At 38.8% G+C, this 25,699-nt stretch overlaps 1 protein-coding gene and 1 long non-coding RNA gene across 2 annotated transcripts; both read right to left on the bottom strand.

Annotated features, from left to right (window-relative positions):
- On the bottom strand, window positions 1-25,434 carry LOC113080259 (mitochondrial peptide methionine sulfoxide reductase-like). The gene is made up of 5 exons (XM_026252463.1): window positions 25,013-25,434; window positions 14,380-14,448; window positions 12,723-12,842; window positions 10,734-10,838; window positions 1-1,204 (listed from the first exon to the last, which is right to left on the bottom strand). Exons 1-5 carry the CDS (start codon window positions 25,242-25,244, stop codon window positions 1,059-1,061), a joined length of 672 nt encoding a protein of 223 aa, XP_026108248.1. The 5' UTR covers window positions 25,245-25,434; the 3' UTR covers window positions 1-1,058.
- LOC113080260 (uncharacterized) lies at window positions 23,766-24,773 on the bottom strand. Its single transcript, XR_003281826.1, has 2 exons — window positions 24,692-24,773; window positions 23,766-24,120 (listed from the first exon to the last, which is right to left on the bottom strand). It is a non-coding gene; the product is annotated as an uncharacterized LOC113080260 (long non-coding RNA).
- Window positions 25,435-25,699: the final 265 nt, after the last annotated feature.

The raw sequence follows: 25,699 nt of genomic DNA, 5'->3' as shown, positions 1-25,699 counted from the left end.
GTGGGGTCACTAGGGCCATCAACAGCATGTCCGTTTCGGTCCCCTGATCTGATTGTGCCCCTTTAACCACAGCTGCCTCCTGCAAGCTTGACCTTTCACCCTGATGTGCACAATGCCAAGGCCAATAGGGGTCACCCCACCTCCCTGCCCATGCCTCATTCCCCTCACCCCCAAATCACATCTGAGCCCTAGAAGCAAGACCGATGACATGAGGAGCAAAGGGTTACCGCAAGAACGGCAACCCAAGCTCCTGTATCTCACAAACCAAAGCATCATCAAACTAGTTTGACAGGGATAACAGTCCAGCCATCCAGATGAGCTGCGTTCATGAGCATCCACAAGCGCGTCTCTCTGACAGGTGTGGGCGGTCAGCGTTTGACAGTGGACAGTTTGAGAGCAGCAAAGAATGGAAAAGAGAGGATGGAAATGAGACAGCTTCTGGAGATGTGATGGGGCAAAAAGAAAATCAGTGGATTTCAACTCTGATTATATTTGATTAACTAAACTGATTTGCGCATTACTGTTCAAAATGTTGGTGTCTCTTAAGTGTTTTGAAAGAACTTTGTTCACAAAGGCTGCATTCATTTGACCAAAAATACAATAAAACTACAGTAACAACAGTAAAACATGATTTATAAAATGATCATTTTATTAGATGTGATTGCATGTGATGGCAAAGCTGAATTATCGGGAGTTATTATTCAAGTCTTCAGACATCATTCTAATATGCTGATTTTGTGCTCAATATCATTAGTGCTGTAAATTATGGTCTTAAAATGGCATTTAAACATTATAAATGTCTATACTGTAACTTCTGATCAATTTAATGCGTCCTTGCTGAATAAAAGTATTCATTTCTTTTCCTGGCCCAAAACATTTGAATGGTAGTGTATCCTTATTTCTCACTTATGTCCCCTCTAACACATAATATAGAAAAATGACATAAACCATGAATGAGAATAGTAAAAAATATTTAGAAATAAAAGTAAATAATGTTGGAGCTGGGTTAGGACTATGGGTTATGAAAATATCCGTAATTCATTCTAGAGCAACAGAATTCAAAGGAAAGTTTGTGTGTGTGTTTTGAGATACTGCACCTCCTGGTACACATGCTTGCTTCTCACGGCCAGCTCTTGCTGTTCTGGGCTGTAGGTGTAGATGGCAGAACGATACTGCGTGCCATGATCATTCCCCTGTGCCATTCCTAAAAAATACACACACACGCTTTAGAGCTCTTTAAAAAAACTCAAACCCCAGGAATTTGCAGTCCTGTCACTGTATACATCAGTCTTTTTAATGACATTTCTATTATTAGCAAGCAAAATCCAATTCTGTTCTGATATTGCTGCAAAAAAATAAAAAAGATTAGAAAATATGAAAAAAATAGCAGTCTTTGAATAATTTCCTCCTTGATAACATGTGGAAACATGTTTGTATTTTCCGGTATTCCCTTGCCATTTTTTTTTCCACAGTGAATTTGCTGTCTCTCTTGTATCTTTTTGCAGAACTGGATGTCAGCCATCTTGCCATGAGCTCTCTGTAGCTCTCTTTTCAAAGGCCAAAATACTGCATTCTGATTGGCTGATCCTCCAAAGTGCCAAAGCGACAGTCACTGACCTTCCCCGTGACCCTGAGGCCTGAGCCACCAAAAACATCACACAGCCAAGTTATACTGGTAAATGTTTGGACACTTAATTAACGGTTGCCACTGCACGGGCGGGAACTTCCAACCAAACATTTACCATCTGCAAACAAATGATGAAGGAACCACTTTGAGACATTTTGCAAATCATTTTTTTCTTTTTGAATAAATGTTAAAATGCACTTCATTTCAGTGATGAATAAAGTAAAATACAAAAAGTAAAAAATTACATAAAAGTAATAAAAATAATAATAAAAAATATATATATATTTTATTACAATCAGCAATGCCATTCAGACATTTTTAATTAAGTGGCCAAATACTTTTAAGTGTCACTGAATATCAAAACACTTAAATCTATCCTGGCTCATACGAGGGGAAAAAGGAGTTAAAAACTAAAAGGAAACGATGAGCACTCAATGTACTCCATCTCAGACTGGAGCGCTTCTTTTTTCAGCCTCCATCCCGATGCTTAGTTATTATTGATGATCCTCCCTGTTCAAGCTGAATAATATACAGAATCTCTCCTCTCAACACACAACATGCACGTGAACCGAGAGTGGAGAACGCTGCAGATGTGTCATCAGCGCACAAACAGGGTCAGAGCAGAGAGCTGGGCAGAAGCTGACTCCATAAATGTCACACGCAGTCTCTCTCGCTCTCCATAACATGGCTCTCCCGCAGGAAAACGGTTTCTGTTAATGCAGAGGTCAAGAAGCATCACCCTTTGCTTTAGACGGAGGGAAGAATGGAAAGATTTACTATGTGTACTTGTGAGTGAATAAGCTGTACACGCACGTGAAAGCACACACACACAGCATCATCCAGCCAGATGCCAATCCTCTAAGGCTGCTTTGACCAATCCAGACATTTCAAATATCAGCACTATGTGGCTCGATGAGGAAGGAGGGAAAAAAAAAAGATTGGAAGAGTGAATGAAAAGGATAAGATGAAAACCTTGTATTTATTAGTGTTCAGGTTTTTTTTGAAAATGCTTGAGGGACATTAGTACTCCGGAAACTAGAAATAAACACAGATGCAACTTAAAAGGGATATTTCACCCAAAAAACCTCATGTCGTTCCAAACCTGTAACTTTCTTTCTTCTGTAGAACACAAAACAATGGATGAACAATGGTCACCAAAACTGTGTTGTTGCTATCTTTTTTTTAAAATCCTTAACTATCCAATATGTCATCAGTCACTTTTGTTCAGTACTGCTTGATATTGGATATTCATATAAATTAAATGTTTAAAAATACTATAATTAGTGATAAAAATTATTTTGCAAATCTTTAAAATAGTATCTACTTTTCATATTAAATATTATAATGCCGTGATTGTTTAATTCAAGCATCAAAAGGTACACCTTTATACCCAAAGGTTGAGGTTGCATATTAGTACCTAAAAGTTACAAAGGTGTAAGTTTTAAAAAAGGTACTGCCCTGGTGACAGACTTTGTAAAAAAATTTCCCTGAGAGTGAACGGAACACCGGTTTGAAACAACACGAGGGTGAGTAAATCTTGACAAATATTATTTTCAGGGGACAAATATTCCTTTAAATTTAAAAATTGAAACAACAACAGTGTGTTTGTGATGTGAAGCCTGACACCAGAGAATTCTCAGTGTCTTTCAAAAGCTAAATTTTCCCTGTCACACAAAATGTCAATCATGTGTCACACTGATGGCTCTGAATCTTAGTCTGCTTGGTTTATCACTTTACTCACAAACTCTGTGGCTTGCGTTTCTGTGACCGAAGAGCCTCTGTGTCCGTGGACAAAAACAGCTTTTAAACACTGAGGCTCAAATGTATGCCGACGAGAAAACACACAAATTGATGTGTATGTTGTTTGCATTTTATAAAGGAAGTTTGATGGTAAGTAGATGGGAGTATGTCCACCTTTTGTGTTTGTGAAGGTGCATGTGTGATGCTTTAGTTTGTGAATTTGAGTGTGTATGATGCAGGGAGTGTATGTGTGTGAGGGGTTGTTCAGAGCACTGTTGTGTGTGCCCTGTGGGTACGATGAAGCAGTGTGCGTGCGAGAGGAGCCAACTAAGAGGAATGGTGCAGAGCTGGGTCTATTTTTACACCTCTTATGTAATACACATACACACACAAGCTCACAACCTCAACTCTTTTGCACACACACACACACACACACAAATTCTTACATTATCCTTATAAATAAAAACACGTTTAAAATGTGCTGTAAATGTAACATGGTTTGTATATATATATATTTATGTGTGTGTGTGTGTTTATTTTTAGTATGTATATTAGCTAGCATTTCACTGATGAAAACATTTAAATTTAAGGGGTCATCACATGCTAAATTCACTTTTACACTTTTTTTTTAACATAAATGTGCATTGGCAGTGTGTACACATTTAAACTATAAAGATAAAAATCCACCCAGTGTTTTTTATTTAATCATTAAAAATAATATTCCATTTTACAGGCTGTTCTCAGCTTCTGGTCTGTGTGACATCACACTGATGAAGGCCGCTCCCAGGTTTGTTGATCCTTACAGTAGACCCGCCCTGAGTGAGCTGTAACAGTCCGACCGGCGGACCAGATGTAGACAAGAATGGCTCCATAGCGATTGAGGTGTTCTGTTGTTGGATGTAATAATGAACATAGTAGTCATCATTTACTTCCAACATCAGAGCCACTGAAGACGCAGTGGAATACTTTTGTTTGTGAAGGAAATGTGCCCCTGATCTATCTAAATGTGTTTGTGTTATCATTCGTGATCCAGCTTCACTTAGAGCAGAAATGAGGATAAGTGTTTTTTTGTTTTTTTTTTATGAAGCTTTGCAATTGCTATTCCTAGTTAGCAAGTTTTGTGGCTAACGTAAACAGTCTCTCAGAGCACAGTTCGTCACCCCATAGAAGAGAGGGGCGGGGTCAGCAGAGCTCATTAGCATTTAAAGCAAAAAACCATTGAGAAATTTTAACCAACTTCTGGAAAATGGGTATCCGATGACCCCTTTAACAATTTTATACTGTGAATATATCTCTTACACTCTAATTTTTCTTGCAGAAAAGACATTCTATAAATTACTGTAAAACTAGAAAAAACACTTTTCTAGATTAGAAAACTAATTATTTGTGGCAAACATTAATTGTTGCTGTTGTTATTCAGACCTTAAAACAAAACCAAAGCCATGCCACAGTAGATACCTTTTGAAAGGGTACCCAAGTGTTTTGTACTTTTTTTCTTAGAGTATGTTTACCAAGGCTGCATTTATTTGATAAGAAACACAGTAATAATGTAACGGTTATATTGTGAAATATTAATACAATTTAAAATAACAGTTTTCTGTTTTTATTTAAAAATGTAGTTTATTCCTGTGATGGCAAAACTGGATATTAAGCAGCCATTAATCCAATCTTCAGTGTAACACAATCCTTCAGAAATCATTCTAATATGCTAATTTGATGGTCAAGAAACTTATTTTTATCATCAATTCTGGAAACAGTTGAGCTGCAGAATCTTTTTTCAGTATTCTTTGATGAACAGAAAGTTCAATGTTTTTTAATGTCACTTTTGATCAATTTAATTCATCCTTGCTAAAAAAAACATAAAACATAAAAAATAAATTAATAACTCCAGACCTTTTAAGTTTTATGTAAATCATAATATTGGGCTAAAATACAGGTGCATCTCAAAAATTAGAACTTTGTGGAAAAGTTACTTTATTTCAGTAATTCAACTCAAATTGTGAAACTCGTGTATTAAATAAATTCAGTGCACACAGACTGAAGTAGTCTAAGTCTTTTTTTATTTTTTTATTGTGATGATTTTGGCTCACATTTAACAAAAAACCCACCAATTCTCCTACAAATGAAAATATGGTGACATGCCAATCAGCTAATCAACTCAAAACACATGCAAAGGTAAACATGGTTAACGGGTACAGTGACTTTGTTTTTCAAGAAACACAATGGACCAACACCAGCAGATGACATTGCACCCCAAATCATCACAGACTCTGGAAACTTAACACTGGACTTCAAGCTATGAGCTTCTCCACCCTTCCAGACTCTAGGACATTGGTTTCCAAATGAAATACAAAACTTGCTCTCATCTGAAAATAGGACTTTGAACCACTATGCAACAGTCCAGTTCTTCTTTTACTTAGCCCAGGTAAGACGCCTCTGACATTGTCTGTGGTTCAGGAGTGGCTTAACAAAAGGAAAACGACAACTGTAGCTACTTGTGTGGTGGCTCTTGGTGCCTTGACCCCAGCCTCAGTCCATTCCTTGTGAAGTTCACTCAAATTCTTGAATCGATTTTGCTTGACAATCCTTCATAAGGCTGCAGTTCTCTCGGTTGGTTGTGCATCTTTTCCTTCCACTCAACTTTCTGTTAACATGCTTGGATACAGCACTCTGTGAACAGCCAGCTTCTTTGGCAATTAATGTTTATGGCTTACCCTTCTTGTGAAGGGTGTCAATGATTGTCTTGTGGACAACTGTCAGATCAGCAGTCTTCCCCATGATTGTGTAGCCTAGTGAACCAAAGACTGAGAAACTATTTTCTTTGCAGATGTTTTGAGGTGATTAGCTGATTGGCATGTCAACATATTCTAATTTGAATTAGAATTGGTGGGTTTTTGTTAAATGGTGAGCCAAAATTGTCATAATTAAAAGAACCAAAGACTTAAACTACTTCAGTCTGTGTGCATTGAATTGATTTAATACACCAGTTTCACAATTTGAGTTGAATTACTGTAACAAACTTTTCCACGACATTCTAATTTATTGAGATGCACCAGTACACTGTGCACCTTCAACAGGGCATCCAAAATGGTCCAATATGATGGAAAAATAAGCTCTGTTTCTTTACTTCCTCAACAAGCCAATGTTTTCTTCCAGCATATCCACCCCCTTCTCATCAAAAATAAGCATTTCTTCGACCGTTTCTCATCTACTCTCCATAAATGACCTCTGTCGGCCCCTCCCCCTTAGCTGACTGACAAACTGTAATGAGCCCCCCTCATTCAGGAGGGACTGGGGTCGAGGTCACCCCCCGAGAGGCACGTGCCCATTGCTGAACCCCAAAAAGACAAAGGGGGGTTCTTAATTTAGAAGCGGTCTTTTCTTTTTGTCCCATTTGGTGGCTTATGCACAAAATGGTGTTCATGTGAACTCAATAACCTTTGTTTTCAATGACAAAACAAAAGTGTGGCGGAGTAATTATGGAGATCCTGCAAACAGTTTGGGTACATAATTAGCTTCAGCATTGATGTTTAGCTTTTCAGGGCTAAATATACACAGCAAAAGTGTCAGTCACACCAAAAGCAGGTGGGAAACTGGATGTAATGTTTACAGGCCTAGGAGAATCTAGATCAACCGCTACGTTTGAAAGACACGATGAGCGCCTGCATCAGCCATCTTGTCTCTCCCCCGTGAAGCAAGCGATAATGCATCTCTCTGACGCAGCAGCTACATAAATACTGCAAATCAAGAAAAAAACATGACACGATAAAAGATGAAACTGGCAAGACAGAAAAACGAGGACAAAGGAGGAGAGAAACCCGCCCTCTTTCATTGTTAGCGGAACGAGGGAGCGCGGGATGGCAGAATGAAGAAAGTGACTAAGAGATAAAAAGCGGAGGGTAAGAATGAGGAGTCACTGCGGAAATGCTGATGGGATGATGTTGAGGGGGAGCGAGGGATGGAGGAGAGAAGAAGCCAGGGATGGGGGAGGAGAGGAGAACAGAGAAGATAAGATGTTGTTATCCTGTAGACAGACTGAGAGCCCCGGGGGCCGCTGGGAATGGGGAGGAAAGGAGGGGGGTCTTTCTTAAACAAGGAAGTAACAAACTGCTGAGGCGATCAAGCATATGTGTGCGCGTTTCTCTCGTGTGTGTGCCCGCACTGCACTTCTCCACTCTACAGTTTGCCACAGGCGATAGAATTGTTAAAATAGCTTCAGTCATTTCCTGTTCGTCAAATCCATCCAGGAACCCAATTTTCCCAACTCGTCTCACTCAACCCTCGGCTTCCTGTACTATCTTTGTCAGCACAGCCAAAGATGAAGCATACACCCTATATTTTTAGAAAATTAACGTAGAGTATAGGGAAGCTACCGCACATTTGCAATACCATGACCTAAAGACTCTGTCAGAGCAAGTGTTGCTGGGTATGAGGTGGGGGTACAAAGAGGAGAGTGCTGGGAGTGTTTGATTGGCTGTGGATGTTGCTATCCCAGCCCTGATAGGACGATTCGGAAATCATGCTGCTGAGAGCAGAACCCTTTGAACTGTGAGACAGCAGCTTAATACACAGGTCTCTGTGCACAACGGAAACAAGCGTGCACGTATGCAGCCTATGATACCTTACACACTTGCGGATTTATACTGTATTTACCTATTATTCTAAGCAATGATGAACACACATGTGCACAGATTCATAGTTGATTCAGCATGAGCGTTCTAGTACAGACAAATAGAATGTGCGTTAAGCATGCATGGATGAACAGCCTACAGAGACGTTCTCGATTCTTGGTAGCCAATCGCAGCGCAGCGGCCCGCGCCCGCGCCCCACGCCAAAAAACACAATCTGATGCTTCTGTCATGCACATGGGCCATGGTCTTCATCATGCTTCTCTACCCAAACTCCTGCAGGATCATGAAACACAACCTAAAAATGCCATGCCAACATGGAGGAATGCTGCTGAAATGTTGCTTAAATTATTAAATCTTACCTGGTGCACATTTAAATGTCAATACAGGTGAACAAGTTTCATATATTCATGTTCTCACTTGATTCTATAAGAGTATATGTGTGTGTTTTTTGGGTGTTGGGTCATGATGGTCCTGTAGACTATGTGTTTCTTAAAGGGGTGTGCGGCCCACTTGGGATATATGAGGGAATTACAAAAGTGTGATTTTTTATTATTTTTTTACCTGAAAAGTGAATAAAATCCTAGAAATGAATGTCCATTATTTTATTATTGTAGTCAGGCTCTAAAGTGTTTTATTGGATATATGTTACTAAAACGGTCTCATATCTAAACTGATACTTTTCAAAGAACCACCGCTTCAACAATACATTTCCAGACATTTACAAATTAAAATTGTCTTTTCTGATCATTAAATCTGTTCTGAGGAACATCTCTTATATGTAATTTGGAGGCTTTTTGGGAGGACTATGATAGTTTTGTGCAGTAAAAAGTTATATTTTTAAACCTGTATGTTTGTTGTCCATCTATAATTTATCACAATAAAAGGCTGCAAGTTCTTGCTTGCAGTCTACACTAGTTTTTAAAACCTGGTCTATGTATACAAAAACTCTTTAAGATGAAGTGTCAAGTTAAAAATGCTTCAGCTTTAAAAAACGTGCCTTGAGACCTCTGCTTTGTTTTCCATTGTATTGCAATCTGTCTACCTGTTTTCTAACGCAAGAATGGATCTTATGCAAACACCCCCTAAGAAACACATCAGATCAGGTTGGATAGACATCATCCTAAGCCAGCCTTATTATAGAAAAATGGAAAAGGGATCGTTTATTTTTTAAAATTATTGTATCATCATTTACTCAATCTCACATTATTCCAAAACTATTTTTTGTATTCTGTGACAAAATGAAAGTCAATATTGTTGGGACCCCAAAGTTCTACAAAATATCTTCTTTTGTGTTCTGCAGAGTAAATGATGACAGACTTCATTTTTTCAGTGAACTACCACTCTAAGGTCAGCTAGTCAATCAGTTGTTCAGATAACCTGCAGACTAGTCAATTTAGAAAATATATATCTGCAGATACCTTGCATTCTTATAGCTAAAAGAAAACAGAGCAAGTTAGATGTTTAATCACATTTGAAGGCCATTCCTGACAACTAACCCTGGCTCCTATGAGTAATTTTCTGCTCTTTACTTTCTGGGGCATTCTGGCTGACAGGGTGACGGTGTCCCGGGCGACTTTTTAAAGTTCAGACACCTTCAGAACATGATGTGAATTACAGAGCTGGCACAGAACCGAACACACAGGGTAATCATGTCAGCTCAAACTGATGATTTGACACATGAAAGATTCAAAGAAAACCACTCTGCCGTTCTTAAATCACGCTCTGACTCAGGTTTTAGGGGCGTGTCCTCAACTGGCAGATATACAGACATGCATTACTGATCCCCAAAGGGAATTTGTACATGTTCCTGGAGGAAAACATACAGACAAGAAGTTATTGAAGTTACTGAATGGACCATAGACATCATATAAAGTATTAAAGCAGAGACTTTAGTCCCAGAGTCCAGCTGACGAAGGAGAGCTGAAGAGGGTGTGTGCGCTTCAGGTCCTCAGGGTCAAGCTTTATGAATGTTTCAGAGGAGTGTCTCTTCCTCTCTTCTCTCTCTGTTTCAGGGTGACTGAACACAGAGAGCCAAACAACAGCTTCAAGCTGCAGTCACACTGTTACATCAGACATATAGACAGACAGACTAACGGACGGACAGACAGACATAAGGACACATAGATGATCGATAGATAGACAAGAAAGACAAGGCAAGGCAAATTGAGAGACAGAAGTATAGATACGTGTACAGGCAGAGAGACAGACAAACAGTGAATAACATAAAGTGGGAAAGAGAGACTGATAAATAGATATAGACAGATAGATCGATCTCTCTTAAGTTTTCTTCTGTTTTTCTCAAGCTTAGTGCTGGATTGCAGACAGACACCAAGGTTGATTTACTCTCGAATGAGGAACTGAAGGACAAGTACAGACAGCAAATATCAGCAGTGTGTTCAATATTGGTTCTGTTTCTAGAGGACTGGAGGAATAGTTGACGCTTGCACTGATGCACACACATACGCAATGTCTCTTTTCCTCTCATGGCTGAATTGGTCTCAGACACATTAACATAGCCTGTCTGAGGCTGTTCCAATTCCTGCGAGAACATCCTGACCATCCAGCACACACACACACACATGCATGGAGCAGCGTGAACACACAGATGCATCCGGGTTTTACCCTCATGAGACCGTTTGCTTTTGGGCCACTGCACCTTGCACCCAGGGGTCTTTCTATGGACATCTGTGTGAGTGCACTTGTGTAGATGTGAGGGAATACGTGTGTTTGTTTACCTTGAGTGGGGTTATGGCTTTCCCAGAAGACTTTGAGAAGTTTCTCTAAGCTGACGTCTTTAGGAGAGAAGACCACTCGCACTACTTCCGTGTGCCCTGTTAAACCTGGAGAGAACAGCACAAAAAGAATTAGATTAGATCAGATCATTCACAAATAGAGCTATGCAAATGATCTGTGATTTTGCAGCATACTTTAAACTCAGACATTAGAAAATGAACAGGATTTGAATTAATCTTTTACTCAGATATCAAGTTGTTGTTCAAATATTGTACATTTATTAATTATTTTTAGCAATATTAACAACCTCATGAATGTAGCAATAGCAACACATACACTTTTATTTAGCAATGATGCATTAAATTAATTAGAAAATGACTGTTAAGACGTATATACAGGTCCTTCTAAAAAAATGAGCATATTGTGATAAAAATAGCATATTGTGATAAAACACCTCAGCAGTGCCACAGGCTGATTGCCTCCATGCCACACCGCATTGAAGCAGTCATTTCTGCAAAAGGATTCCCGACCAAGTATTGAGTGCATAACTGAACATAATTATTTGAAGGTTGACTTTTTTTGTATTAAAAACACTTTTCTTTTATTGGTCGGATGAAATATGCTAATTTTTTGAGATAGGAATTTTGGGTTTTCATGAGCTGTATGCCAAAATCATCAGTATTAAAACAATAAAAGACCTGAAATATTTCAGTTGGTGTGCAATGAATCTAAAATATATGAAAGTTGAATTCTTATCATTACATAATGGAAAATAATGAACTTTTATCACAATATGCTAATTTTTTTAGAAGGACCTGTATTGTTACAAAAAATTTCTATTTCAAAGAAATGCTGTTCTTTTGAACTTTCTATTCATCAAAGAATATAAAAAAATTATTAATAAATGGTTTTTGATCACTAAACAGCATATAACAATGATTTCTGAACGATCATGACACACTAAAGTCTGGTATAATCATGGTTGCTGGAAATTCAATAAAATCTAATCAAATAGAGAACAATTGTTTTTAATTTTAATAATATTTCACAATATTACGTTTTACTGTATTTTTGATCAACTAAATGTAGACTTCATGAATGTAAGAGACTTCTTTGAAAAACAAAACTGTCTTTTGTACTGTAGTTGAAGTGAATGTGTTTGTCTGTTTCATGTGGTTACGATGAAGATAAACTTCTCTTATCCAACTTTACGAGGTGTATCCTGTATACTGGATCAGGCAGGCCCACAAAGGCTTAAACATTTAAAATGGTATTGTAAAGAAATTTAGGAAAGATGTCAGCCACAAAACGCAGGCACAATTTAAAATTATATACAAAACTGTATTCAACCATTTAAGCATAAAGTTTAAGAAGGTTTTCAGATCATTAGAATCATTCTGTCAAATCTGTCAAAGACAAATCTTTCAAAAGCAATCGTGTAAATCTGTACCGTACTCTTACAAATAACAAAGCCTGAATACATATTAACCCCAACACTCAACGCAATTCTGACAGCCGCAAGTCTTCTCCACACTACACACTTAAAAGAGCCTGTGTGTGTGTTTGGAGAGATCAAACCCTCTGAGCTGCAGTCAGAAGAACCTTCTCAATGGGACCAGTTCAGAAACTGCAACATCACAGCTGCATCCCTCCCTCCATCTCATCTCTTCTGAACTGTCTGGCTACAAGTAGGTCATACAGAGGAAGGGGGGGAAGGGCTGCGGATCTGGGAGAGAGCAGTGCACTCTGGGTAGTTCACTGCAGATGAAGGGAATGTTTTGGTGAAGACTGCAGCGAAGCACTAATCTGGGTACAGTGAAGCTGCTGCTGCTCTAGTGTGTGTGACTTAAGGTTGGGAAAAGTGCCATCAGAGACCTCTTCGATATGGGAGATGAACAAGCATGTAGCGGCAAAAAGGACAAATTGATTTGGGCGTGTGTCTACATGCATATCTGTATTTTACTGGCTGTGTTTGTGTGGCTGGGACTAACCTGAACACACTTCATTGTAGGTAGGGTTAGGTGTGAAGCCCCCAGAGTAGCCCACTTGAGTAGAGAACACACCAGGAATCCTCCAGAAGCGCCTCTCTGCTCCCCAAAAACAGCCCATTCCTGAATATATATGGGACAGAGACATCAAATAGCGATAATAATAGGACAGTTTTAATCTTTTGCAGATAAATCACTGAGCACAGACAGACTTTTTAACAAAATTTCCTTTTTGCTTCTTCCACAAAGCCCTTCCTAACTACGTCAGTTTGACATCTTTAATGCTTCTGCTGATTATTATATTTTTACATACTAAAAAAAGATATTTCAGACACTGTTGATACTCTGTGACCCTCTCAAAACAAAAGCTTTTGCCCAAAACACAAGCAAAACAAGACAAACCCACAGTTTGAAAAGTCGTAGCCTAATGGTTAGAGATCCGGACTTGTAATCCATTTCAATGGTTGCGAGTTTGAGTCTCGGGCTGGTAGGAATTGTAGATGAGGGGAATGAATGTACAGCGCTCCTCCACCTTCAATACCACAACTGAGGTGCCCTTGAGCAAGGCATCGAACCCCCAACTGCTACCCGGGCACCGCAGCATAAATGACTGCCCACTGATCTGGGTGTGTGTTCGTGTTCACTGCTGTGTGTGTGCACTTCAGATGGGTTAAATGCAGAGCATGAATTCTGAAGTATGGGTCACCATACTTGGCTGTATGTCACGTCACTTAAGTTGTTTATATCAGTTGCTTTTTAGAATATTCGTTTGATGTTCCCACATGACACCATCCAACATACACTCCAGAACTGTACAAATCAACGTACTGTATAGTTTGTATTTGTTATGGAGCCATATACAGTTTGGGGTGTTTCATTTTCAAATTTACCAAAGCTTCAAGCTTCATATAGCATGACAAATAAATAAATGCAGTTGACGCTTTGGTAAAATTGAAAATGAAACACCCCAAGCTGTATATGGCACCATAATGACTACAAACTATACATTGATTTGTAAAATTCTGGAGTGTACTTCGGATGGCGTCGTGTGGGAACATCAAAGAAATATTCAAAAAGCAACCAATGTAAACAACTTAAGTGACGGGACATACAGCCAAGTATGGTGACCCATACTCAGAATTCATGCTCTGCATTTAACCCATCTGAAGTGCACACACACACACCATGAACACACACTCGGAGCAGTGGGCAGCCATTTATGCTGAGGCACCCGGGGAGCAGTTGAGGGTTCTGTGCCTTGCTCAAGGTGCTCCTCAGTCATGGTATTGCCGGCCTGAGACTCTAACCAACAACCTTAGGGTTAGGAGTCAACTCTCTAACCATTAGGCCACGACCCCCCCCCCCCCCCAATCATAATTTTGTCTTATTCTGAATAAGGTTAAAAAAATAGATAACTGATGTTCATGTTAAGGTAGTCATTGACATTTCAACTGATTCATTTAAATGAGCCTTTAGCCACATTTTTATTGGCACTTGAAAACAAGAAGTCAAGAGGAGAGATTGAGAAATTAGATTGGAACAGGCTGGACTTCAACCCTGGGTCTCCCATGTGCCACCACTCAGAAACAAGTGGTACTTTAGGAAGCAATAGGCTAATTGTATCTAAAAAAGTCTGGAATATGATCCTTTCCAAACTCACCAAACATGATCATCTCCATGCCATCAGGAAAAGGCTCCACTGTGGGGTTCCCATTTGCTGCATGCTTTGCTGCAGAAACAGAGAAAGACAGAAATATAAATATTCTGTAATAATGGGGTGTACGTATGCACGAGGTGGCGCTGTTCCAGATGGTGGGACTGTCAGACCGGGTTCTGTGGCGAGGATTACTGCAGATTTGCCTGGTCTGCTCAGGCTAAGCTGAATCAGTGCTGCTGTTTCTGCAGTGGGAGACACTTAGCAGATTACACTGCTGAACTTCCCCCACCCCACCCAACACACACACACACACACACACACACACACACACACACCTCTAAACCATCCCGAGAAGGTCACAAACCACAAGTGATGCAAATGCATCAGAAGGAAACAACATCAGCTCTCTGAAAGCCCTGTGGAACAACCTACAGTGCATTAGGCCACAAGGGCGATAAAGGATGGACAAACCAAATGTTTCCCGAGTTATATGGATGGATGATGATGGCCAACTGTGCCATACCGGAATTAGAGCAGCAAAGAGGAAGAGAAAAGGGGCACAGATGTGGGGAGGATTAGAGCTAAGAAGACTGAAGTGATTTACCACCTAAATCTCCAGGCCGCAAAGGATAGTGGTTTACACACTGTGCACTAATATTAGCATATGGATGAAGAAATGTGTCATGGCCCCACAAACAAACCCACACAATAATGCATTTAGGGCAATCCACACTTCATTCCCCCTTTAATCTCCCTAAAGTTTAAACTATATACGATAAAGACCTTAATACTGAGACTCTGTCCATTACCAATTGCAAAAAGCTTGGCCTGAAAGTTAGACTAGCGTAGCAAAGTTTTAACTTTGGCACATAACATATCCTGCACTCCTTGTGCTTTAGATAAGAATGGAACTTAAATCTTGTGGGCTTTCTAAGGAGAGGTATGCTATTACTTTTCTAATCAATTAGTAATTAGACTTTTTTTCTTGACTGGCATAAATGGACTCACACTGAAGGAGGGGCGTGAGCCATATCTAGAAACTAGAATATAATATGCAGAGTGTGAAGAAATAAGAGGGAAGTGTCTCAATATATCCAAAACAGCACTGGTCACAAGAGGTGCATTTTAAACTGTAAAAAACAGTTTAAGCCTCGGCTGACCATTTGGGATCACTGAAATAACATCTTAATACCAGGTGAAAATGAGGCCAGGGTCTTAAAAATGCAAAATTTGTGACAACACACTCAAGTAAAAAAAAGCACAGTTAGGTGTGACGCAATGGACAAAGACGTATTGCTGTCTGTTACAACAGTGCTTTAAAGGAACTTTAAATAAGGAAAAACTCCCTGAGAGGGTTTGTGCCGTTAACAGCTAAAGCACAGCATGCTAACTAAAATAAAATATACATACACCAATCTCACTAGCCATATGTCAGACAGGTTGAATCACAGAATTGTATTATTCACAGGCACTCTGAATAGTACGCCAGAAAGAATTAAAGCACATATGTGCACACAAGTGCATTTGGTTTCATTTGCAAAACTGGTTTAACCCGTGTAACCTGTTTTCCACATTTAACAACAAGAATGCTGCTTAACATACAAAGAAATGAGATAACAAGCAAATAACTAAGAGACAAAGACAAGCAGTCAAGCAAAAGCCATGCTCCCAAATCAAGATAAAAAAGAGCAGCTTGTTTTGTCACCTAGAAAAGCAAAGCTTTCTTTATTCTGGTCAGGGTGAGGACTTGTGCATCACACACACATACACATCTTTGCAGTCACATTTGCCAAATCTCACAATGTTTGAAAAGACCACCTGGCACTGACCTGCCAGCCAAGCATACAATTATGCCATTTCTAATTTCTGCGAGGGAGGATCTGAAAAGAAAAGGGGAAACAACACATTTTCCAAATAAAGGAGTTGAGAAATGGAGGACAAATGAATATTCGGAGTGAGTGATGACGATAGGAATGGGCAGAGGAATATAAGAGAGGGATGCGCAACAGATTAGAGCAGCGGAAATATGGAGCTGCACGTTTTTTCTTTCATTCCTTCGTGCCTTTTGGCAGCAGATGAACACAAAGCCGCTACATCCAGGAAAGAGTGAAAAAAAAATAACGTAACAAATAAACTGGAATAAAGTGAAGCTGGCCAAGAACACGCCAACACAACCAACATCCACAAAAGCTCTGGCACCACAAACCTAGTGTTTTCTCTCTTTCACTAACTCACCAACCTCCTCCCTTCACCTTCCCATAATGCCTCTCTCTCTCTCTCTCTTCCTGTTCTATCGGTCTCTCTCTCTCACACACACTCACACATCAACCACAGCAGTGGGTATTTCTCCTGAGGAGCTCTGGCATGGGTCCAGGACGTGCCAGTCTGCCTCCTTTAACGGTGCCCTGTGACTGTGCCAAAAGACGCTTTCGCCAACACCACAACACCTTACCAACCGCTCTGCCGATAAAAGGACAGTGAAGGCAAAAGGGAAAAAAGAAAGTGAGGCAAAGGAAGGTGGGGTGAGCTTGACAAAAGAACCAGAAGAGGACTTTTTATGGAGCGCTGAGATTGGTAAAAGGACTTTTCTTCTCCGAAACCTCAGCTAAAATGGACCTAATTTGGGGTGATTTGTGTTCCGGCAAACAGAAGAAAAAGCAATAGCCTTGATAAATATCAGAAAGCGCACAGAATCGCAACACTATTGCATGTTTTCTCTGCTAATTTCATTGGGAGTCTGCCTGTCCATCATCATGGCACTGGAATGAGCCTTCACAATCCCTCAATACAACAACTTTCTCATGACCCAAGGACCTGATGTTAACCTGGACTATTACAGCATGTGTTTCTGTTGTCAAAGTTGCCATTGCTTTTTAAGATTTGAGGATTTCACAACGCTAAAATTTAATATGGGTATATGAATTAATTGTAATGCTGGTTGGATGCATATCACTGGTGTTGGGTTAAGACAACTCAGAGTTACCAGAGATTCAGTAGAGAAACTAAAATGGTCAAACTCTTTGGAACCAATTGGAAATGATTTCACTATTTGTAATCCGATTATAAACGCACCTAGCAGGGTGAAATATTGATTCAAATGATTCCATTGCCACCTAACCATATTGTCTTGAAGATAAAACTGTTTCTCTTGCTTCAAGCGGTACTATATAAACACATCTACTGTAAAGACAAGGTCTAAACTGCATGTAGGCCTACCTGCTGTGTTTATCACTCTGAATATGAAAGAAAAATCTAATCAATCTCAGTATGAAAGTGTTTTTAAACTAACCAGTCTTCACGTTCTTGTTAAACATTGCACATTCAAGGCCATTTCTGTTGGACTGCACCAACACCACCTCATGCAGGGTCAACTTGAATCAGCTGAGACACTGGAGTCACCGACAAGTTCAAGTGCCTTATGTCCCCTGGAGAAGACTGCTGATGCATTCATACCATACTTTCTATTCAAACCTGTATCCAAGCAACCATTTCCGGTTGCTATGGTGAAGGATGGCCCCCCTCATTGCTACAGTTTTGCAAGATAGTGCACGTAATCGGTGGAACACCTCCAGCATTCTGATGCCTGAAACAAAACTAAGCTAACGGATACAGTAGTGGGAAAACAGTATTCTCAGGCCCTAAGCAAATAAATGTCAACTTTCTGAATGGTTTGAAGATGTAAAAATATGGGTTTAATACTATAGCTGTATATAAAAATGTTCACAGCCACACAAATGAACATGGTTTTGCTCAGCATGACAAACCAAATGGGTCCATAGTATAGTTTTGTTCTTTAAATAGTGAAAGGCCAGCAGTATATTTTAATCTAGGGATTTGGAATCTTGGGTACTAGCTCATTACAGTTATGGTTACATTCTCAGGTATGGGAAGCTAAGGATCTGAAGAGCTACTTTGATTACAGTTTTACTTGTCACCACTGTGCACTTGAGCAAAGTTCTTAACTACAGCCTGTTCACGGCGGTCTGAGCCTCCTATTTGTGTATTCTATATAGCTTTGGATAAAAAGCATCTTATAAATACTTCTGTGCAGAGGGTGATGAAAAACCAATAGCAGTCACCCAGTCACTCTTTATAGAACTTTTTCTTCTACAAGGTCAGATGAAATTGCTCTTTAAATGGCAATGAGGTGGAATGTGCATCATTTCACAGGTATACACACAATGAAAGAATAAATTCCCAAAATAAGGATTTGAATCACAAGTAATGCTAATGAAACAGACAAATCTGACAAGGCAGAACATTAACTAAAAGGGATAGTTTACCAAAAAAAGAAAATTCTGTCATTAATTACTCATCCTCATGTTGTTCCAAATGCGTAAGACCTCATCTTCAGAACACAAATTAAGATGTTTTTGATGGAATCTTGTTCCCTGACTCTCCCATAGACAGCAAGGGTACTACCATGATCAAAGGTCCAGAAACATAGCATGGAGTAATCCATGTGACATCAGTGGTTCAATCGTAATTTTAGGAAACGTAGAAAACGTATCCGTGTGGCACAGCTGATGCAGAACAGCACATGCTCCAAAATGGCGCTATGGTGGCACAGAGGAGACGAATTGTTGAATAAAGTCGTTATTTTTGTTTTCTTTGCATACAAAAAGTATTCTCGTAGCTTCAAAAAACTAAGGTTGAACCACTGATGTCACATGGATAACTTTATCGATGTCTAAGCTATGTTTCTGGACCTTGATCATGGTAGTATCCTTGCAGTCTATGGGAGGTTCAGATAGCTTTCAACATGCATCAAAAATATCTTAATTTTTTTTCTGAAGATGAACAAAGATCTCTTTTATTTTTTTGGTTGAACTAACCCTTTCAATTTAATTTAATAAAGTTAGTTATTTACAATATGGCTGGGCGATAAAACGATAATTTTTGCAATATTATTTTCCTTAATAAAACGATAACAAGAATTTGATAAATATTCGATTACATTTTTATGCGACAAAAGCATAATAAAACAGCGCTTCTCACTTTAACTTTGTCACACGGACCATTTATCCACTCTGTTCAAAGTTCAAACTGCAGGGCAGCATAAGCTCACCAGAGCAGATGCGTTTACTCACTTATGAGTTGGTCACTTGGACAATAAACAGTGCTGTGAGTTTAGTGTACAACACAAATGACATTTTCAGAGTTTAAAGCCAGATGAAACAGCGCTGAAAAACAGTAGAAACATTGTGTGCAACGATACAGTCAGAAGGATTTTCAATCTACAAATCCCCATCATTTACCATGGATTTACTGTAACACTAAATGCACCATGGTATTTGGGCAGAAATGTGGGATATTCATATCAAATTATATATTATCGATGTAAACATGTATTAAAGGTATTGAAGCAGTAATGGATTATAATTACAGTGCTTTGTGTGATTAAGCTATAGTAACTTTGCATGAATGCTACTATGGAAAACCAATGGCTCAAACAGTCAGAATAATTACATTTCAAAAATGATGTTGTTAGTTTTTACAGATGTTACTACTACTGTCAACTCAAGCTACGGTCAAATCTCTAAGAGAGAAAAAAATGTATATTAATATTGCAGCCTGCACTGCAAACTGTGCTGAATGTACGCATCATCAAAGTCACCCAACACAAACCTGTTTCATGATTTGAAACAATATCACTCATTAGAACATGCAGAAACTACGAATTTCCTTTTTCTATTACACTCTAAAAACTGCTGGGTTGAAAACAACCCAATTTGGGTTATTTTGACAACCCAGCGCTGGGTCAAAAAGGGACGAACCCAGCGCTGGGTTATTTTAACCCAACCAGTTGGGTTATCACATTTAACCCAGCCTGCTGGGTTGCCATTTTTTATGGTTTAAAATGACTATATTGCAGGGTTTCAAAAACCAGAGCGGGTGTTTTTTTATCACTGTATTTCAGAAGGAAAACTACTGTATTTAGAAAATGTTCGATATCATTTCGCATGTGCTTGATAAGGCAGCGTTTGTGAGCTCAGCACAGCTCTGCAGCCGTTACCGGAGAAACCTACCTCTCCCGCTCTTAGCGCCTCCTGCTGGATGAAAATAAACTCGCAGAGTGCAGCCATGTGGGGAAACAATGCATTTCTACGTTAAAATTAACCCAAATTGAGCTAGGCATTAAACCTACAAATGTTGTTCATTTTAAATATCAATTTTACACACAGATAATAATTATCAAAAGGAAAATATTTATTAAAAACAAGAGAAAAGTCAAAAAGTAACATGTTAGAAGAAATGCAGAAAAGGATGGCATTAACAGCTACAGAGTTCATAAACAAAGCATTGAACATTTGATGAATATAACTGAATTAGGTTTTTTTCCAACTATTCTGGCATGACAGTACACAAATAAATCACAACATTAACTTTGATATTATAACCTTTAACAGACGCGTGTGTGTGTGTGTGAAAGAATGTGAGCAGGTGTATGAATGACAGAGTGTAAACTCTTCTACTAAACAACACAGAAAAAGCATTTAACTTTTTTTTTTTTTAACAAATTATACACTTACAGTTTGTTTCATAGTCCATGAATACAGATCATGCATCACGGTCAATTTTCATGATCTCTTTAGCATAACTGATGTAGTCATGAAGAAACCCCATCAGCACAGCATCTGACATCTTCTACATCATCCAGGGCAGCGTCCTCCTTTAAAACCACCGCTGCATCAGTTTAGGGGAAAGAAGATTCTCCTCTCTGACCAGCATTCATCCCAGTCACCGCCTGCTCTTCATCAGTGGCCTAAGAGAAACACATTTGAAAAAATTAAACATTTAATTAAACTATCCATTTTCAGGTAGAGGTGCATTCACATCCGTAACGATAGGTAAATAATCGGTGTTAAAGTTTCAACACTTTGTGTGCTTGTTTAATGTCTGTCTATCACAGCGCTCCAGAATGCTATAATGGCAGCACTAGTGTGAGGACAGGTGATATTGTTTGAATAAATATCGCTTTCAGAAAGCTTCTTTACTGAAACATTAAAACAGTCATGACATTCACATACCTCACAAATGTTCATGTACGTGGAGGGCTGCTCTTCAAACCGTTAGTTCACCAAATAATTAAAATGTTCATAATTTACTCTCCCCATGTTTTTCCAGACTCATACAAACTCTGCTCATTTTTTGGAAAAAATATGAATATATTTAATATTCTCTTTTTGTGTCCTCCATTGCTGGTCTTGGAGACCAGTATTTTATTTTGAACATACATGTTTGCTATCATATAATTTAAGATGTATTCATATATAAATATCAGAATTTACTTCTACAATAACTGTATATTTATGAAGCTTGAAAATACTGATTATCTAAACTATAAATGGATTAACAAATATTATGAGAAAACTAAAAATATATTAATTTATGTTGTAAAGACAGACAAAAGTCTTATAGGTTTGGAATGACTTGAGGGCAAGTAAATTATTTTTTGTGTGAACTTTACCTCTAAGAGCGAAGACCAAGAATGATGACTCTCCAAATCAGACAAGACAACTCCAAACTTGGTTTGATTTCTGCAATAAAAAACACAGACATCAATGGTCTTAATGAAATGAGCACGTAATCACACTTTTGTTGCATCAAAATGTGAAGTAAACTGGCAGGAGACAACAGAAACATTTATTTTCTAAAAATAACTTACATAAAATCTCAAAGGAATGATGCTCTCCCATGTCTCTTGCTTTTAACATCTACAAAAACAAATATTATTTTACTCTTAGTAAAACACAACAACAGCTGATAACATGAAATTATGAAGTTTACTTGCCTTAAATGATCTTTCCCTCTCTTCCAAAGAAGCTGAGAAAACCACCTCCTCACACAAGCAGACTTGTGTGTCCTTAACTGCAGTTAGTTTGAGTTCTGCAAAGAGGGACATCAATGGTTTCAATAAAATATTAACATATACATACATATATATACATACACACACATACAGACATATATATATATATATATATATATAAAATCACACTGTTTTTGCATCAAAATGTGAAGTTAACAGGCAGGACACAACATAAACATTAATTTTCTAAAAAAAAAAAGTAATAATAACTTAACTTACATCAGTCTCAAAAGAATGAAGTTATCTTGTCTCTGGATTGCAACATCTAAAAAAACAACATTATTTTAGTCTTAGTAAAAATAAAGATAACTTGATGTTATTCTGAAGTTTACTCTCCTTAAACCGTCTGTCCCTCTCTTCAGAAGAACACCTCCTCCTCATCCTCACACAGGTCTGTGACTCCTCACACAAACAGCTTCTGTGTCTTTAACTCTCAGCGCGAGGACAATGAAGACAGGAGCTGGACAAGTCTGAAACATTACATGTAAAACATACTTTTAACAGTTACCACTTCAACAGCCTCAAAATAATTATGCTAGTCTTTACTACACAATGCCGTTTCCTTTAGGAGACAAACATACATTCAGTTTAACCGCGAAAAAAAAGACAAATTCACATGACCATACGCCTCAAAAAGTACAGATAATGTAAAACCTTGTGTAAATATGACAAAATACATTCACAGACGTTATATTAAAAGTACATCCTCTGTTCAGTACCGTTACATGAGGCAGTTAAGACCTCCGTGTCTGAGGCGAAAACCGCGTCCGTTTTATTTTAAAATATATATATATATAACATTAAGCTCCTTTGTTTCCGCCTTTCATAAAACCTTCCGCCTTTCATACAACCGGGTAAACAATAAAAGATAACTTTACATTTTGAATATTTACTTACCATAGACTTTCACTCGCTTCTCGCTTCTATCACGCTGAGAAAATGGCGGCTGCTCGCACTGGACTGGAGACGTACGATCTTGACGTGACGTGCGTGCTCTCCTTCACGTCCGCGTCCTCAACCCAGACCGCTGGGTTAAAATTTTTTTTTTTTAAACCTTATTTTCAACCCAAACTTGGGTTAAAACATCCCAAAGTCCTATCCAACGGCCTCAACCCAGCAGTTGGGTTGAAAAAACAACCCAGCGTTTTTTAGAGTGTAAGATATATGTATATCTTATTAAAGAAAAATAAAAAGTGTAAAAAAAAAAAAACACACAAAGTGTTTGAAATCTTAAAGAACAGCTTAAAAACACAATTAATGGTCTGGATTCTAACTTCCACTTAGAAAGTAAAAAATATGCTTGAAAGAAACGGAGATTTGAAATGTTTCGTCATAATTATCGATATCAGCTGCAACATTTTATCTAATTAAATCCTAAACATGTATTTTTCCATTAAATATCAAGCTTTCCTCAATTTTCTCTGCTCTCATACTAAAATACTAAAGTAAAAGTACAAATAAACAGATCTGAAAGAGGTGTGCATGTGAATGCTCTGCACAAAACATCAACATCTAATGAAATAAGTCACATTTTAATAGACAGCTAATAAAGACATTTTAAAAAAGAGGCGTGACTGTGGCATTGACATCAGTACATTTTCTCAGGCAGTTCTAGGCCCAAAACTGTGCCAGCATGGCAACAGCATGTAAGGTTTGATCATCCTCCCCAAAACTCTGTTCCACCCCCCATGGATGCAGAGGCCCGGAAGCTTCCGCCATGCCGTGACAGCGAGCTGCTTCGACAGAAGGGCCGGGAATGCGTGACGGGGGCGGAGCTTTCATGCGCATAATGCACAGATGGGCCCCTGGACACTGCTAGGGCACCAGAACTCCCAGGATGCCCCAGGCCAGCAAAACTGTCATGGTTATATCTGAAAGCACAGAATCACCTGGTTGTTTGCTGGTGATTACATACATTCATTTATTTAAGGTAGGGAACACCACAACTATTTTTGGAATAAGGGCAGGGAGTGCCTAGCCAACTGGGCCTAGTGTTACTCTAAAAAGACAAGAACTCAGTCCTGCCAAGTAAGCCAAGAACTGATGCATTTTTTATGGCCACCCAAAAGAGGTCATTTAAAAAAATTAAACAAAATCACAACAAATATGAGTTATGTACAAAATTAAAACTGATAGCGAAGTCGTTTTTGAGTTTTGCCCACCCTGATACATCATTATAAAGACATGTAAATAATACATTTACGTTTTATTAAATTACTGTTAATTTGTTTTTTTTTTTTCACTCAGTTATGGCATTATGAAACAGGCAAATTATATTAACTTTAATTAAAAAAACATAATATTGTATCAAATAAAATTGAGCGATACATACCAGTTAACCAAAGTATTGACAATTATTAAAAGTTTAACGTTACTAGGCTTTCATGCTATTTGTCAAATTTGTTCTGTTTTGACAAGAAAGCTTCAAAGCCAAAAACTCACCATATTGTAAATGACCCCTCTGTAAATCTCCTCTCATCAAATCAATTACACAAAACTACAGCGCTTGTAAAGCCTCTTACAGTGAATGAATGAGATTTTATATTCATTTATTAAGATATTAATAACTATAAGTGTGTCGTTTTGCCGGTATTCCGGTTACCATGGTTTTTGTCTGAATGCGGAAGTTGCCGTCTATTCAACTGTCCTGATGTCCCGGATGTAATGTGGCATACGAGAGTTTATTCATTGAGAAACGCAAGTGTTAGATCAAGCTGCTTTAACATCAGTGTCCCTTGACATTTCACGAGAGACGGAATTTACCTGCCACGACCATTTTCTCCTCCCTGCCCTTCAGAGAGCGCTCTTTGGTGGGCAAAGCGCTCTTGTTTGCCATACTGAGCTGAGCGACTGTCACGCGCAGACCGAGCTGCAGGACGATGAGGATGACGATGATGATGATGGCCGCGTGCGCTGCCGCTTTCAGAAATAAACATGTCCGCGCGAGCGCCATGGAGCTGGAGGAGGAGTGAGGGGACGGCCTCGCCCACCTCATGAATATTCATCAAGTGCTGGGGGACTTCGCCAGCTGAATATTAACTAGCCAGAGGTTAATGTGACTTTGCCACAAAAGCCTCCCGTGCGGTATGTGCGGGTAAGAAATTAAATTAAAATAAATATCCACATTAAGATAGCAGTTCGGCATGCAAATGAGTTTCCAGCACCCTCGTCCCTACAGCAAAACTGAGCATCTGTGTGCTGTCGTAGAGAAGCGCGGCTGCATACATTAAAATTAGCATCTGGAATCCATTCATCATGATTATTGCTATTTCTATGCATGTAAATACTTGCATTATTTCCTTCCATTGCAGTGCTGGCTTTATTCAGTGTCAAAATAAAGGCACTGTCTCTAAACCCTGTCAAAAAGAATTTGACACTTCAAGTCAAATCTATTTCGCTGCACTGAAATATTAAACAAGATTAACATGTAGACCACCAGTGACCCAGAGA

The sequence above is a fragment of the Carassius auratus genome, unplaced genomic scaffold, assembly GCF_003368295.1.
Source record: "Carassius auratus strain Wakin unplaced genomic scaffold, ASM336829v1 scaf_tig00030567, whole genome shotgun sequence".
NCBI classification, from domain to species: domain Eukaryota; kingdom Metazoa; phylum Chordata; class Actinopteri; order Cypriniformes; family Cyprinidae; genus Carassius; species Carassius auratus.
The sequence above is the reverse complement of the archived record's forward strand: the minus strand, read 5'-3'. Positions and strand labels throughout refer to the sequence as shown.